Genomic DNA, 17517 nt, shown 5'->3' with positions numbered 1-17517 from the left:
TACTGATCCCGAGTTACATCCTGTATTGTACCCCAGAGCTGCACTCACTATTCTACTGTATCATACTCCACTGCTGCACTCACTATTCTGCTGGTCCTCTCGGTGTCGGTGTCTCTCAGTTTACACTCCTGGTCTCCATGGTAACAGTCCGGGCACCGGAAGTGAGTGTGGGTCGCGTCCTGTCCGGGTCATGTGATCTCGGTTCCTTCGCTGCCCCCGGTATTTGGCCCCGGGCCCGGTTGTCCTCGCTCCCTCCTCCCCTCTCTCACCCTCCGGTGGTCGGTACAGGACATGATTACGGATGGTCTGGACTCTCGGTCCTCGGAAGTGACGTCACGGGCGGAGGGGCGGGGACACAGTGGGCGGAGCGGGGGCGGGTCACCGGGTGAGCAGTAGCAGATCGTTTCCCGCCGGGTCACAAGATGGTGGATGAGCTAGAGGAGCTGGAAGACCTGGTCCATGTCACGGTGGGCGACCTCCCGAACCGGGGCTACGGGGTGATGGAGGAGATCCGGCGCCAGGGGAAGCTGTGTGACGTCACGCTGAAGGTACTGACCCAAACACCAGAACCGACACCGGACCCTCCCCTCCTGTCACCCTCCCCCAATACCGGACCCTCCCCTCCTGTCACCCTCCCCCAATACCGGACCCTCCCCTCCTGTCACCCCCCCAATACCGGACCCTCCCCTCCTGTCACCCCCCCCCCCCCAATACCGGACCCTCCCCTCCTGTCACCCTCCCCCAATACCGGACCCTCCCCTCCTGTCACCCTCCCCCAATACCGGACCCTCCCCTCCTGTCACCCTCCCCCAATACCGGACCCTCCCCTCCTGTCACCCTCCCCCAATACCGGACCCTCCCCTCCTGTCACCCTCCCCCAATACCGGACCCTCCCCTCCTGTCACCCCCCCCCCCCAATACCGGACCCTCCCCCCCTGTCACCCTCCCCCAATACCGGACCCTCCCCCCCTGTCACCCCCCCAATACCGGACCCTCCCCTCCTGTCACCCCCCCCCAATACCGGACCGTCACCCCCCCCCCCAATACCGGACCCTCCCCCCCTGTCACCCTCCCCCAATACCGGACCCTCCCCTCCTGTCACCCCCCCAATACCGGACCCTCCCCTCCTGTCACCCCCCCCCCCCCCCAATACCGGACCCTCCCCTCCTGTCACCCCCCCCCCCCAATACCGGACCCTCCCCCCCCTGTCACCCTCCCCCAATACCGGACCCTCCCCCAATACCGGACCCTCCCCTCCTGTCACCCCCCCAATACCGGACCCTTCTCTCCTGTCACCCCCCAATACCGGACCCTCCCCAACTGTCACCCTCCCCCAATACCGGACCCTCCCCTCCTGTAACCCCCCTCCAATACCGGACCCTCCCCTCCTGTCACCCCCCTCCAATACCGGACCCTCCCCTCCTGTCACCCCCCTCCAATACCGGACCCTCCCCTCCTGTCACCCCCCTCCAATACCGGACCCTCCCCTCCTGTCACCCCCCTCCAATACCGGACCCTCCCCTCCTGTCACCCCCCTCCAATACCGGACCCTCCCCTCCTGTCACCCCCCTCCAATACCGGACCCTCCCCTCCTGTCACCCCCCCAATACCGGACCCTCCCCTCCTGTCACCCCCCCAATACCGGACCCTCCCCAACTGTCACCCTCCCCCAATACCGGACCCTCCCCTCCTGTCACCCCCCCAATACCGGACCCTCCCCTCCTGTCACCCCCCTCCAATACCGGACCCTCCCCTCCTGTCACCCCCCTCCAATACCGGACCCTCCCCTCCTGTCACCCTCCCCCAATACCGGACCCTCCCCTCCTGTCACCCTCCCCCAATACCGGACCCTCCCCTCCTGTCACCCTCCCCCAATACCGGACCCTCCCCTCCTGTCACCCTCCCCCAATACCGGACCCTCCCCTCCTGTCACCCCCCCAATACCGGACCCTCCCCTCCTGTCACCCCCCCAATACCGGACCCTCCCCTCCTGTCACCCCCCTCCAATACCGGACCCTCCCCTCCTGTCACCCCCCTCCAATACCGGACCCTCCCCTCCTTTCACCCCCCTCCAATACCGGACCCTCCCCTCCTGTCACCCTCCCCTAATACCGGACCCTCCCCTCCTGTCACCCCCCTCCAATACCGGACCCTCCCCTCCTGTCACCCCCCTCCAATACCGGACCCTCCCCTCCTGTCACCCCCCTCCAATACCGGACCCTCCCCTCCTGTCACCCTCCCCCAATACCGGACCCTCCCCTCCTGTCACCCCCCTCCAATACCGGACCCTCCCCTCCTGTCACCCTCCCCCAATACCGGACCCTCCCCTCCTGTCACCCTCCCCCAATACCGGACCCTCCCCTCCTGTCACCCTCCCCCAATACCGGACCCTCCCCTCCTGTCACCCTCCCCCAATACCGGACCCTCCCCTCCTGTCACCCTCCCCCAATACCGGACCCTCCCCTCCTGTCACCCTCCCCCAATACCGGACCCTCCCCTCCTGTCACCCCCCCAATACCGGACCCTCCCCTCCTGTCACCCCCCTCCAATACCGGACCCTCCCCAACTGTCACCCTCCCCCAATACCGGACCCTCCCCAACTGTCACCCTCCCCCAATACCGGACCCTCCCCAACTGTCACTCTCCCCCAATACCGGACCCTCCCCAACTGTCACCCTCCCCCAATACCGGACCCTCCCCAACTGTCACCCTCCCCCAATACCGGACCCTCCCCAACTGTCACCCTCCCCCAATACCGGACCCTCCCCAACTGTCACCCTCCCCCAATACCGGACCCTCCCCAACTGTCACCCTCCCCCAATACCGGACCCTCTCCTCCTGTCACTCACACCCCCCAACACCGGACCCTCTCCTCCTGTCACTCACACCCCCCAACACCGGACCCTCCCCTCCTGTCACCCTCCCCTCCCCCCTCCAATACCGGACCCTCCCCTCCTGTCACCCTCCCCCAATACCAGACCCTCCCCTCCTGTCACCCTCCCCCAATACCGGACCCTCCCCTCCTGTCACCCCCCCAATACCGGACCCTCCCCTCCTGTCACCCTCCCCCAATACCGGACCCTCCCCTCCTGTCACCCCCTCCAATACCGGACCCTCCCCTCCTGTAACCCCCCTCCAATACCGGACCCTCCCCTCCTGTCACCCTCCCCCAATACCGGACCCTCCCCTCCTGTCACTCCCCTCCAATACCGGACCCTCCCCTCCTGTCACCCCCCTCCAATACCGGACCCTCCCCTCCTGTCACCCCCCCAATACCGGACCCTCCCCTCCTGTCACCCTCCCCCAATACCGGACCCTCCCCTCCTGTCACCCCCTCCAATACCGGACCCTCCCCTCCTGTAACCCCCCTCCAATACCGGACCCTCCCCTCCTGTCACCCTCCCCCAATACCGGACCCTCCCCTCCTGTCACTCCCCTCCAATACCGGACCCTCCCCTCCTGTCACCCCCTCCAATACCGGACCCTCCCCTCCTGTCACCCCCCTCCAATACCGGACCCTCCCCTCCTGTCACCCCCCTCCAATACCGGACCCTCCCCTCCTGTCACCCCCCTCCAATACCGGACCCTCCCCTCCTGTCACCCCCCTCCAATACCGGACCCTCCCCTCCTGTCACCCCCCTCCAATACCGGACCCTCCCCTCCTGTCACCCCCCTCCAATACCGGACCCTCCCCTCCTGTCACCCCCCTCCAATACCGGACCCTCCCCTCCTGTCACCCCCCTCCAATACCGGACCCTCCCCTCCTGTCACCCCCCTCCAATACCGGACCCTCCCCTCCTGTCACCCCCCTCCAATACCGGACCCTCCCCTCCTGTCACCCCCCTCCAATACCGGACCCTCCCCTCCTGTCACCCCCCTCCAATACCGGACCCTCCCCTCCTGTCACCCCCCTCCAATACCGGACCCTCCCCTCCTGTCACCCCCCTCCAATACCGGACCCTCCCCTCCTGTCACCCTCCCCTAATACCGGACCCTCCCCTCCTGTCACCCCCCTCCAATACCGGACCCTCCCCTCCTGTCACCCCCCTCCAATACCGGACCCTCCCCTCCTGTCACCCCCCTCCAATACCGGACCCTCCCCTCCTTTCACCCCCCTCCAATACCGGACCCTCCCCTCCTGTCACCCTCCCCTAATACCGGACCCTCCCCTCCTGTCACCCCCCTCCAATACCGGACCCTCCCCTCCTGTCACCCCCCTCCAATACCGGACCCTCCCCTCCTGTCACCCCCCTCCAATACCGGACCCTCCCCTCCTGTCACCCTCCCCCAATACCGGACCCTCCCCTCCTGTCACCCCCCTCCAATACCGGACCCTCCCCTCCTGTCACCCTCCCCCAATACCGGACCCTCCCCTCCTGTCACCCTCCCCCAATACCGGACCCTCCCCTCCTGTCACCCTCCCCCAATACCGGACCCTCCCCTCCTGTCACCCTCCCCCAATACCGGACCCTCCCCTCCTGTCACCCTCCCCCAATACCGGACCCTCCCCTCCTGTCACCCTCCCCCAATACCGGACCCTCCCCTCCTGTCACCCCCCCAATACCGGACCCTCCCCCCCTGTCACCCCCCCCCCCCCAATACCGGACCCTCCCCAACTGTCACCCTCCCCCAATACCGGACCCTCTCCTCCTGTCACTCACACCCCCCAACACCGGACCCTCTCCTCCTGTCACTCACACCCCCCAACACCGGACCCTCCCCTCCTGTCACCCTCCCCTCCCCCCTCCAATACCGGACCCTCCCCTCCTGTCACCCTCCCCCAATACCAGACCCTCCCCTCCTGTCACCCTCCCCCAATACCGGACCCTCCCCTCCTGTCACCCCCCCAATACCGGACCCTCCCCTCCTGTCACCCTCCCCCAATACCGGACCCTCCCCTCCTGTCACCCCCTCCAATACCGGACCCTCCCCTCCTGTCACCCTCCCCCAATACCGGACCCTCCCCTCCTGTCACCCCCCTCCAATACCGGACCCTCCCCTCCTGTCACCCCCCTCCAATACCGGACCCTCCCCTCCTGTCACCCCCCTCCAATACCGGACCCTCCCCTCCTGTCACCCCCCTCCAATACCGGACCCTCCCCTCCTGTCACCCTCCCCCAATACCGGACCCTCCCCTCCTGTCACCCTCCCCCAATACCGGACCCTCCCCTCCTGTCACCCCCCCAATACCGGACCCTCCCCAACTGTCACCCTCCCCCAATACCGGACCCTTCCCAACTGTCACCCTCCCCCAATACCGGACCCTTCCCAACTGTCACCCTCCCCCAATACCGGACCCTCCCCAACTGTCACCCTCCCCCAATACCGGACCCTCTCCTCCTGTCACTCACACCCCCCAACACCGGACCCTCCCCAACTGTCACCCTCCCCCAATACCGGACCCTCCCCTCCTGTCACCCTCCCCCAATACCGGACCCTCCCCAACTGTCACCCTCCCCCAATACCGGACCCTCCCCTCCTGTCACCCTCCCCCAATACCGGACCCTCCCCAACTGTCACCCTCCCCCAATACCGGACCCTCCCCTCCTGTCACCCCCCTCCAATACCGGACCCTCCCCTCCTGTCACCCTCCCCCAATACCGGACCCTCCCCTCCTGTCACCCCCCTCCAATACCGGACCCTCCCCTCCTGTCACCCCCCTCCAATACCGGACCCTCCCCTCCTGTCACCCGTCACCCTCCCCCAATACCGGACCCTCCCCTCCTGTCACTCGTCACCCTCCCCCAATACCGGACCCTCCCCTACTGTCACCCTCCCCCAATACCGGACCCTCCCCTCCTGTCACCCTCCCCCAATACCGGACCCTCCCCTCCTATCACCCCCCCCCCATACCGGACCCTCCCCTCCTGTCACCAGCAGCAGAATATTGAGTGCAGCTCTGGGATATAATACAGGATGTAACTCAGGATCAGTACAGGATAAGTAATGTCATGTATGTACACAGTGACTGCACCAGCAGCAGAATAGTGAGTGCAGCTCTGGGGTATAATACAGGATGTAACTCAGGATCAGTACAGGATAAGTAATGGCATGTATGTACACAGTGACTGCAGCAGAATAGTGAGTGCAGCTCTGGAGTATAATACAGGATGTAACTCAGGATCAGTACAGGATAAGTAATGTCATGTATGTACACAGTGACTGCACCAGCAGCAGAATAGTGAGTGCAGCTCTGGAGTATAATACAGGATGTAACTCAGGATCAGTACAGGATAAGTAATGTCATGTATGTACACAGTGACTGCACCAGCAGCAGAATAGTGAGTGCAGCTCTGGTGTATAATACAGGATGTAACTCAGGATCAGTACAGGATAAGTAATGTCATGTATGTACACAGTGACTGCACCAGCAGCAGAATAGTGAGTGCAGCTCTGGAGTATAATACAGGATGTAACTCAGGATCAGTACAGGATAAGTAATGTCATGTATGTACACAGTGACTGCACCAGCAGCAGAATAGTGAGTGCAGCTCTGGGGTATAATACAGGATGTAACTCAGGATCAGTACAGGAGAAGTAATGTCATGTATGTACACAGTGACTGCACCAGCAGCAGAATAGTGAGTGCAGCTCTGGTGTATAATACAGGATGTAACTCAGGATCAGTACAGGATAAGTAATGTCATGTATGTACACAGTGACTGCACCAGCAGCAGAATAGTGAGTGCAGCTCTGGGGTATAATACAGGATGTAACTCAGGATCAGTACAGGATAAGTAATATCATGTATGTACACAGTGACTGCACCAGCAGCAGAATAGTGAGTGCAGCTCTGGGGTATAATACAGGATGTAACTCAGGATCAGTACAGGATAAGTAATGTCATGTATGTACACAGTGACTGCACCAGCAGCAGAATAGTGAGTGCAGCTCTGGAGTATAATACAGGATGTAACTCAGGATCAGTACAGGATAAGTAATGTCATGTATGTACACAGTGACTGCACCAGCAGCAGAATAGTGAGTGCAGCTCTGGAGTATAATACAGGATGTAACTCAGGATCAGTACAGGATAAGTAATGTCATGTATGTACACAGTGACTGCACCAGCAGCAGATAGTGAGTGCAGCTCTGGGGTATAATACAGGATGTAACTCAGGATCAGTACAGGATAAGTAATGTCATGTATGTACACAGTGACTGCACCAGCAGCAGAATAGTGAGTGCAGCTCTGGGGTATAATACAGGATGTAACTCAGGATCAGTACAGGATAAGTAATGTCATGTATGTACACAGTGACTGCACCAGCAGCAGAATAGTGAGTTCAGCTCTGGGGTATAATACAGGATGTAACTCAGGATCAGTACAGGATAAGTAATGTCATGTATGTACACAGTGACTGCACCAGCAGCAGAATAGTGCGTGCATTGTCATTCTGCTGTGAGCTACTGACGGGTGTGGTTGTGTGCTGCTGAGCTCCTGCACCACCTGGAGCAAACCCAATCCACCCAGGCCTGCTCTCTCCTCCCCAGGGAGGGAGTGGGTTCTCTGGGATGAATCAAGCTGGAAAGTCCCAGGCTCCTGTCTCCCGGACCAGGCCGGCGGGAGGCAGGAAAAGCAAGTTACCGGCCAAAACTGATGGCGTGAGAAGATCTGCCCGGAGCCAAGGACGCAGCGATGTGACCTCGGCTGCCACCCCCAAGACCCAGGGAAGCCGCAAGGTCTCCGGAACACAGAAGATCAAGGCAAGTGACATCAGCCTAAGTGCTCCTCCTGGAAAGCTGGATGTATGTGCGGGAAAGCTGGGTGGTTCAGCTGAAAAGCTGGGTGCTCACGGGGGTGTGCAAAAAGCATGGGGTGATCTTAAGGCCCGGGAGTCTGCTTCCATCTATGGCTCCCGGATTGCTGAGCACCTCCGTGAGTACGAGGAAGCTGGAAAAGCGCTGAGGAGGCTCCAGGAGGAGATAAGGGAGACCTTGGCCCTAGCGGGGGTGGCTACGCAGAGAAAGAAAAAGTCTGATCTACTTACCACCATAGACAGACTAAAAGCCGAGGTCACCGCTCTGCAGGAGAAGCGACATCTAATCCGCGAGCACAGTGGTCCGTTCCGTGAAAAGTTGGAGAATGATGCCCGGTTTGATGACATGCGCCAGGAGCAGCTGAGAAAGCTGAAGGGGCTTGAGATCCAGGCGGATGATGGCGATGATGAGGAGGATGAGGAAGACCTGCCGTGTCCGTCTGGTGGCCTGCACCAACACCAGCAGGCCTCGCACGACAGGCTGCCTGCGGAGCAAGCGCCATTACCATCAGGCTGCGGCTCTGCCAACCTGGAGGAGGAAAGTGATGACAGCGGCCAGGGGGGGGCGCTAATGGCTCAGATCCGTCAGCTTGAGTCCCCAGTTCACCTCCAGAACTTCTCCTTCGGCGATGATATGCCAGATGACGACCTAAAGAGAAAGAAGACGAGACCCAAGAAGACCAAGACGTCTCAGGAGGTGAATCTGGTGTTTCGTCCCCTCCCTGTTCCCTCCGGGCGGGCAGCAGTGCCAGCCTGTCGTGTAGGCCCCGTTGCCCAGCCCAGCACGAGTCCTGCAGTGGACCCGGTGCCAGGGTGCGGGGAGAGTGCAAAGCCACGTTCCATCATGGCGCAGAGCACCAGCCTTGTTTGTAGTAGCAAGGATGGTGCAGGGAAGGCATCGGCCGAAAGGCCGGACAGTGAGGGCGATCCAGCAGGTCCTGGTACTGTGCGCCGCCCCCTAGTGGGAGGGGGGGGTGGCCCAGTGCCAGGGGCAGTGGCGGTAGCTCCTGTGGCCCTTAGCGCTGTTGCTTGCTCCGGTGAGCAGCGGCAGTGTGATGGGGCTGCTGGGGCTTGTAGTGCGGCGCCTCCCAAACATCCCGTGCAGCCTGCAGAGAAAGGCGCAGAAAAAGTATTATTCTGTATTGGTGCATCAAACTCTGAAGACATAAAAGGGGCAAAAAAACTGTCTGGAGTCTGTAAGGACAAGAGGCCTCTACCACCAATCGAGCAGCGATGCTCAAACATCATAAAAACTGCTGGACAACAAGGGGTTAATGCCAATGAGGCAGAGGGCACAAATAAGATCGGGGTTGGAGCTGCCTCTTCTCAGGCTGTATCAGCTATGGAGGTGGCTCTACCCCCAGTGCCCAGTGACGCCGAGGCAACCCCAGGTCCTCCTGGCCCAGCTGGTGTGAGTGATGCAAGGAAGCGAGGCAGTATTGTACATAGTGTGGTGAATGTTGGGGTGGTGAATGGCGCTGAGGGGGATCCTGGTGTGAGTGCTGGACCATCTGCACCCCCAGTGGTGGCCGCTCCCATAAGGAGCTATGCGAGTGTCACCGCTGGGGCAAGTGGGGTTAACTCCTTGTCTCCTGGCTCTGGGAACAGCGTTTTGCAAAGGCGTCTTCTGGAGGCTCTCAGGAGAGGGGAAAAGTCAATCACTGTAGAGGGGAGAGAGGTTGATCTGTCCTTCTGGACAGACAGGCATGGCCTGGCAGCCTTCCAAGAGAAAAGGGGGGGAGAGACTGTATGGTCTTTACCCACAACTGGGCCCGGAGCTGCCCGTAGGAATGTGGTTCGTCTTCGCTGGAGGGGCAGTGACGCATGCCCACCCAGGTCAAGGGTGGTGGAGCTCCTCCTGAAGATGAACTTCAGGGCTAGTGACATCTTTGCCCTGATACATCCTTATGGTACTCCGGAGTTCGATGTCAGTTTTGTTCGGCCGGAGGGCTTAGAGCTCTTCTGGTCGAATTATGAGCTGGCAAAGAACGAGCCCGCATGGCGAGACTTTGCTGTGCAAGCAGTGTCTCGCCAAAACACAGTCAAGAAGGTGACCGTTTTGACCCGTAACGAGTCACTTTCTTGCATGGACATCATGACTTGGCTAAGTCGTTATGGTGAGGTTGTACAGGTACCTCAGAAAAACCGCGATGAATTTGGCATTTGGTCTGGAGCCTGGACCTTCATGATGAAGTTGAAGTGTTCAGGCGGCACAGTCGCCCACATTCCCTCTTCAGCCTTTCTTGGGCGAGACAGAATCCTGATTTTCTACCAGGGGCAGCCGAAGGTCTGTCACAGGTGCGGTGACCCCACACACTTTAGCGCCAGCTGCCAAGTGCAGAAGTGTGCGTTGTGTGGTGGGCTAGGTCATCTCGCTGCATCCTGTAAGGACATTAGGTGTAACCTGTGTGGTGAGCTCGGTCACCCTTTCAGCCGTTGTCCTCGCTCCTTTGCCAATGCGGTTGTGACCCCAGTGGAGGAGAGCCATGAGGTTGCTTCTGCTGGGGAAGGTACCAGCAGAGGTGGAGGAGCTAAGGGGCCTGTGAAGAAAAGCAAGAATAAGTCACCTTCTCAGTTGAGGCGGCTTGAGGCCAGACAAAAAGGGAGAGACCTGGGGAAGCCTCAGGTTGCTGGGGTGACCCTTGGTCCTTCCTCAGAGGCTGGTCATGCTACTGAGGCCCTGAGGGATGATGAGTTGGATGAGGAGGTCAGGAGGATGGAGCGCGAGAAAGGTGCCATGTCCTCCACGTCCTCCCATTATGAGAGTATGGATGAGGATAACAGGATTTGGCTAGAAAATAAGCGCAAGCAGAAAAAGAAAAAACGCGGCCTATCTAAGGTACCTAAGGAAGGGAAAACTTCCTCCCCTCTGGTTGAGCTTTCCAACCGGTTCCTCACCCTCGATGAGATCGCCTCCTCGGGAAGAGAGGCTGAGGGTGGGGTTCTGGAGGTGGCGGCGGAGCAGCCTGCAGGGGGCGCCGAGTCTCTATCCTCTGGGGAAGCTGGGTCCTCAGAGTGGGAGACTGACTCAGAGTCAGGAGACAAGGACGAAGGAGAGGGTGGTCCGGGTGGGTCCTTGGGGGCCAGTAATAATATGGACACCACAATCTCATTAAAGAGAAGCTGCCCCAATTCTGAAGGTAAAAGGGAAAAGGGATCATCCTCAGAGGACAGTAGAGGGAAGGGAGGCAGTAAGAAAAAAGCCGTCTAACTCAATCACTCATGATGGCGGCACCCACTCCGTTGACGCTGGCGTCCATTAATGTCGCCAGCATTAAGTCTGATGCGGCTAGATTTGCGGCCTTTGATTTTCTCGGCCGTGTTGAAGCCGACATTTTATTTTTGCAGGAGACCAGGCTGCCAGATTTGGCGGCCGTGTTTAAAGCTAAGAGGGAATGGAGACACGGGCCTTCCTATTGGTCTCTTGCGGCCGAGCCGTATAGCGGAGTGGCGGTCCTTTTTACCGCGCCGGTAGAATGCCGACGAGTTATTGAGTTAGAAATGGGGAGGTGCCTGATCCTGGATGTCCTCATGAAGGGACAAGAACTGCGCCTAATTAACATCTATGGTCCCCAGTCCAAGTGGGACAGGAAGTGTCTCTTTATGAGGATCAAGCCCTACCTTTTTACAAGTCGGCAGGTGGTCTTTGGAGGGGACTTCAATGCTGTCACGAGGTCCCAGGATAGGGGAGGTTCCAGAGACAAGCTGACTTATGATAGCGTCGCTCTTAATAGCATAGCTAGTGAGGCTCGCCTGGTGGATGTCCACATCCGGCACACCCCAGGCCACGCGGGGTTCACCTATTATAGGGGTAGCTGCAGGTCTAGAATAGACAGGTTTTATTTAAAGGAGGAAGCCATTTCTTCAGCAGTGTCCGTTGTTGAGGTGGAGTTCTCCGACCACTGTCTAATTTTGTTTTCTCTGAATGTTACAGAGACCCCCCGGATGGGAAGAGGCTACTGGAAGCTCAATTCGTCTCTCCTGGAAGAAGCAGAGATAAGACAATCCTTTGAGGACTTTCTTCAGAGCCAGGTACCATTGCTGGGCCTTTGTAGCAGTAAGTCAGAGTGGTGGGAGATGCTCAAGAAAAGGGTGGCGAGATTCTTCCGCCAGCTCTCGAGCCTCAGGAGCCTGGACAGGTACCGCCTGTATCAGGGCCTGAGGAGGAAACTCGAGCATCTCGTCTCGACTGGAGGTAGTCGTGAGGACATCTCCAGAGTGAAATCCTTGCTGAAGAGGTGTCAGTACGATAGACACGCATCTTTGGTTTTTGAGAGGGATTACGGGAAATACCGCTCGCCCGACCCTTACAGAAACTGCAAGATGTCAGTGAATGGTAAAGTTGTCACAGGACTGGTTGACAGTACGGGATCCCTGAAAAGGTCCAGATCAGGGATTCTGGAGGTCGTCAGATCCTTCTACTCGCACCTCTTGGGCAGGAAGGATCTAGATCGGGATGTGATGTCGGCTTTCCTGGCTGAAACTGTCCCTGAGCCAGGAGTAGACCCCTCTCTTGATGTTTTGACAGAGATGATCAGGGAAGAGGAAGTCAGCCGGGCGATTGAAGGGCTCGCCCTCAAGAAATCGCCGGGTCCGGATGGCTTAACATCCGAGTTTTATAAGACCTTTAAGGACGCCTTGGTTCCCCTCTTGACTGAGGTATTCAATGAGTGTCTTTCCTCGGGCGCTCTGCCGAAGTCAATGAGGAGGTCTGCCCTGATCATCCTGTCAAAGGGTAAGGACCGATCTCGTATTGAGAACTGGCGTCCCATAGCGCTTCTCAATGCGGACAGAAAGGTTTTGGCAAAGGTGCTGTTTAATCGGCTGGTGCAGTTTGCGCCCCGGCTCCTTTCGGGGACCCAGCACTGCTCTGTTCCAGGCCGCAGTACATTTAGTGCTGTGCTTTGTGTTCGGGAGGCAGTGGAGCAGGGCAGGGCTGGTAACTGGAAGGGGTACTTGCTGTCCTTGGATCAGGCAAAAGCGTTTGATCGGGTTAACCACGAGTACCTCTGGTCTGTCCTTCTGAGGTATGGCCTGCCGGGGGAGTTTGTCAATTGGCTAAAGGTTTTGTACGCAGGGGCAGAGAGTTTCCCGCTTGTGAACGGTTGGATTGGCCGCTCTTTTGAGGTCGGGTCTGGTGTTCGCCAGGGTTGTCCTCTGAGCCCACTTTTATACGTGTTCGCGATTGACCCATTCCTTAGGAGGGTTGATCGTGGGCCGTTGGTGGGAGTCGGGATGGACCAGGCGGCACCGGAAGCCACTCTAAGGGTGGTAGCGTATGCTGATGATGTCACCGTTTTTGTGTCCTCGAGAGGGGAGGCGCAATGGGTGATGTCAGAGGTTGACCGCTACTCAGAGGCTTCTGGGTCCAAGATCAACCGGGATAAGTGTGAGAGTCTCTGGCTGGGAGAGGGGGATCCAGGCTTTGATCTCCCGGACACTCTTCCAGGGCCCCAAGACTCTGCCAAAGTTCTCGGCATCGAATTTGGCCAGGGGGATTACCCCATGCAAAACTGGGACGGCAGGCTTAAGATCGCCGCCCAGAAGGTGGACCAGTGGAAGGGTTGGTCTTTGACCCTCAGGGAAAGGGTGAACTTGATTAAAACTTACCTGCTCCCATTGCTGATATATCTGGGCAGTGTGTGCATGTTGCCAGAACCCCTCTGGACTCGGGTCTACAGTCTGTTCTTCCAGCTGTTATGGGGGAATAGGCTGAACCTAATCAAGAGGGAGGTTACTTACCGCACGAGGAGACAAGGAGGGTTGTGTATGGTCAACCCTGTGGTGTTCCTAGTGAATACCTTTCTTAAGATCAATATCGCAAACCTCTGGAAAGAGAGGGCTCCTCCGTGGGTATACTCCTGCAGGGGATGGTTTCGGCCTTTCTTCCAGGAATGGGAGACAGGAGGGCGAGTGAAGGATCTCCGTACACCACATGGGCATCTTCCGGCTTACGCTACCCCGGTTCTGAAGGTGATTCGCCGGTGGGGTCTGGGAATGTGGGAGATCAGGACCATGTCGAGGAAAATCCTTGACAAAAGGGTTCTGTTGACCCATTTCCAGAAGCCTCTGGCCCTCAGGGATTGCCCAAGTCGGGATCTTGGGGTGGGTTTAGGTCTTTTGAATTCCATCAGGATCCCCTTGAAGTTTTGGGACTTGACTTGGCGCTGCTTCCATGGAAAGCTGTGTGTGAGGGACAATCTGAAGTGTAGGAGCTCTGAGGAAAGGGGTTGTCCCCGGGAGGAGTGCGGTGGTCTGCTGGAGAGCATGGACCACTTCCTGCTTCAGTGCCCCTTTAACACAGAGGTGTACAACCGGGTGGGCGCTTCCATCCATTGGCCCGGGTTGGCCGGTCTCTCCTATGCGGAGTGGGCCTATGGAGCATTCAGAGGCCTGGGTGGCCGGGACCGCTGCACGTTATTCTTAGTCAGTCTAGTGGTCAGGTACCACACGTGGAACGCACGGTGTTTAGTATCGACGCAGCGTAAAATCCTCCCGGTGGTTGAGGTGGTTAGGAACATTCTGGGTGACCTGGTGAAGGTGCGCTCTCTGGAGTATGAGAGGCTGGGCACGGGGAGGGCCTCTCTCCTTTGGAGGGGGTTCTCCTTTAGTGTCCCTTAGTCTGTCATCTCCTCTCCTGGTGTTGGGCTGAAGCTGACACTGTAGATTTTTGTTTTGTATCTGAGGTTATAGTGATGTAGCGGCTTGCAGGCGCCGAACCTGGGCTTTATGTGGTTGGTTTGTTATATGTTGATATGTTTAATGTGTTTGTATTTTGTGTACAGTGTGTATTTATGTAGTTATAGTTAATGTGTATATAGCTTGGTTGGTTTTGGGGTGTTGGTGTTAGGGTGTTAGGTTGGGAGGGGGGTGGACGGGATTCGGACAATATGATCCTGGGCACTGGTCTGGACTATATAGCGCGGACTTTGGACGTTAGACCAGTGTCTGGGTGGGAGGGTGATGGGCGTGGGATTTAGTTAGTTTATATTTAATGTTTTTATTTCCTGTTTGTCTTTTTTTTGCTGTGTATCCTTTAGTTATTTATGGAAAAAAAAAAAAAAAAAAAAAAAAAAAAAAAAATTTATTATAAAAAATTATATAAAAAAAAAAAAAAAAAATTAGGTGGTGGGATTGGGTGATGGTTTTGTTGGTTCTTATGCTGATTGTGTGGTGTGTGTGTGGCTGGGCCAGGAGATTTTCGTAAGTCTCTTTTAGTTTGTATTATTGTTTTGTTATTATTATTATTGTTTTGTTTTGCCAGAAGTTATGGCTTGATTTATGTTTATTGTTGTAATGTTTTTCATTTTTATATATAAAATAAAAGATTTACAGTATGTAACTCAGGATCAGTACAGGATAAGTAATGTCATGTATGTACACAGTGACTGCACCAGCAGCAGAATAGTGAGTGCAGCTCTGGGGTATAATACAGGATGTAACTCAGGATCAGTACAGGATAAGTAATGTCATGTATGTACACAGTGACTGCACCAGCAGCAGAATAGTGAGTGCAGCTCTGGGGTATAATACAGGATGTAACTCAGGATCAGTACAGGATAAGTAATGTCATGTATGTACACAGTGAATAGTGAGTGCAGCTCTGGGGTATGATCCCGGGTCATGTATTGGAATGAGTGTCACTGGGGCTGAGTAGATTGGATTATGTTCTGGTTCAGCCTCTTACCCGGGGATGAGCAGTAGATCTTCCCCCCTCCCCCCTGTATAATGTGCATCTGTCCTACTGTCACCCGGCCGTGTATCACTGAGCCGTATCCTGCACTGTTGCATCATGGGTAATGTACCTCTGGCCTGAATTTCCTGATAATCCAGCACTGACCCCCGGGGGCAATGGGTGGGGGCAGTCATGGATTTGGGGGGGTGCATACAGAGGAATATTGGGATGAATAGATTCCGGTTTACAGGGGGTGTAATGACCCGATGGGCACCTGATGGTCCGGACTGCGCTGGTTCTGGGATGTTGTGGCTTCGTTGCACTAAGAAGATTAGGGCTTACTGCTGCCTGATTGGGCGGAGGCTCCTGGCAGGGTGCCACCTCCTCCTTAACCCTTTGTGGCCTCCTCGTGGACGGGTGCAGTCGGGTGATTCTCTGATTTTTGTCTTCAGGTGGGGGAGCACAAGTTCAGCGCGCACCGCATCGTCCTGGCGGCCTCCATCCCGTACTTCCACGCTATGTTCACCAACGACATGATGGAGTGCAAGCAGGACGAGATCGTCATGCAGGGCATGGACCCCAGGTAAGCAGCTGCATCCTACTGTAACAGACCCTCAGCTGTGAGAAGGATTAGTCAGGATGCACTGGATGCTTTCTGCTATCTCTGCCGTCTATACTCTGGGTACAATGTATCCGAAGAGGGAGCAGTACAGTCCTGGCCATAAGTCCTGAGAGTGACCCAAATCTCCTCCTGTCACATGATGTTCCCTCTGGTCTGTCAGATGTTTGTCACATACAGAGATACAAGTGCAATCATATTATGGGGAGCAGAAGCTTTTATTGTCAGGTGGGAGGAGTTACTGCAGCCAGTCAGTATCTGCAGGACCTCTCCTTCTTCTCCAGGACCTCTGCAATTCTCCCTGGCAGCTCTCACTCACCTCCTGCACCAGATCCTGACTGATCGCCGTCCATTCCTGCACAATCACTGCTGCATTCTGTCACAATGTGTTGGTTTTTTTTTTCCCCTGTCTCCTGATGATTGACCACAAGTTCTCAATGGTTAACAGAAGAGAAACAATGATGCCAAGCAGCAGCCTCCTTGTAAAGTGTCCAGGGGTGTGATTGTTACTTAATCCTGACACATTGGGGCACATTTACTTACCCGGCCCATTCGCGATCCAGCGGCGCGTTCTCTGCACAGGATTCGGGTCCGGCTGGGATTTAAGATGGTAGTTCCTCCGCCGTCCACCAGGTGGCGCTGCAGCGCCGAAAATAATCTTAACGCCCCGGAATGCACCATCCCATAGAAGGTGAAGGTGAGCGCTCCCCAAGCGACACATTTTCGGATTTTAAATGCGGCGGTTTTTCCGAATACGTCGGGTTTTCGTTCGGCCACGCCCCCCGATTTCTGTCGCGCGCATGCCGGCCCCGATGCGCCACAATCCGATCGCGTGCGCCAAAAACCCGGGGCAATTCATGTACAAGCGGCGCAAATCGGAAATATTCGGGTAACACGTCGGGAAAACGCGAATCGGGCCCTTAGTAAATGACCCCCATTGTCCCCAGCCCTGTCCCCATCAGCCCCCGCACCTGTGTTACTGGGGACATCACTGACACCATGTTACCTGCTCCTATTATACTGCCCAGTGGTGATTGTTACTTACACATGACACATTGTCCCCAGCCCTGTCCCCATCAGCCCCCGCACCTGTGTTACTGGAGACATCACTGACACCATGTTACCTGCTCCTATTATACTGCCCAGTGGTGATTGTTACTTACACATGACACATTGTCCCCAGCCCTGTCCCCATCAGCCCCCGCACCTGTGTTACTGGAGACACCACTGACACCATGTTACCTGCTCCTATTATACTGCCCAGTGGTGATTGTTACTTACACATGACACATTGTCCCCAGCCCTGTCCCCATCAGCCCCTGCACCTGTGTTACTGGAGACATCACTGACACCATGTTACCTGCTCCTATTATACTGCCCAGTGGTGATTGTTACTTACACATGACACATTGTCCCCAGCCCTGTCCCCATCAGCCCCCGCACCTGTGTTACTGGAGACATCA

At 56.8% G+C, this 17517-nt stretch overlaps 2 protein-coding genes across 3 annotated transcripts in view; one reads left to right on the top strand and one right to left on the bottom strand.

The window, feature by feature from the left end:
• Positions 1-240, bottom strand: part of KIF9 (kinesin family member 9) — a 100956-nt gene extending 100716 nt beyond the window's left edge. The window contains exon 1 of the mRNA XM_072154805.1: positions 84-240. The gene's annotated coding sequence lies outside the window, so the exon portion shown is untranslated. The remainder of the gene's footprint in view (positions 1-83) is intronic.
• Positions 241-294: 54 nt separating this feature from the next.
• KLHL18 (kelch like family member 18) overlaps positions 295-17517 on the top strand; it is a 34661-nt gene continuing 17438 nt past the window's right edge. For both annotated transcript variants that reach the window (XM_072154527.1, XM_072154526.1), the window contains exons 1-2: positions 295-548; positions 15888-16018. In XM_072154527.1, coding sequence (XP_072010628.1) covers positions 423-548; positions 15888-16018 — 257 coding nt within the window. In that variant the 5' untranslated portion in view covers positions 295-422. The remainder of the gene's footprint in view (positions 549-15887; positions 16019-17517) is intronic.

Source organism: Engystomops pustulosus, chromosome 5 (assembly GCF_040894005.1).
Source record: "Engystomops pustulosus chromosome 5, aEngPut4.maternal, whole genome shotgun sequence".
In the NCBI taxonomy this organism is placed as follows: domain Eukaryota; kingdom Metazoa; phylum Chordata; class Amphibia; order Anura; family Leptodactylidae; genus Engystomops; species Engystomops pustulosus.
Note: the sequence above shows the minus strand (reverse complement) of the source record. Positions and strands in the feature narration are given on the sequence as shown.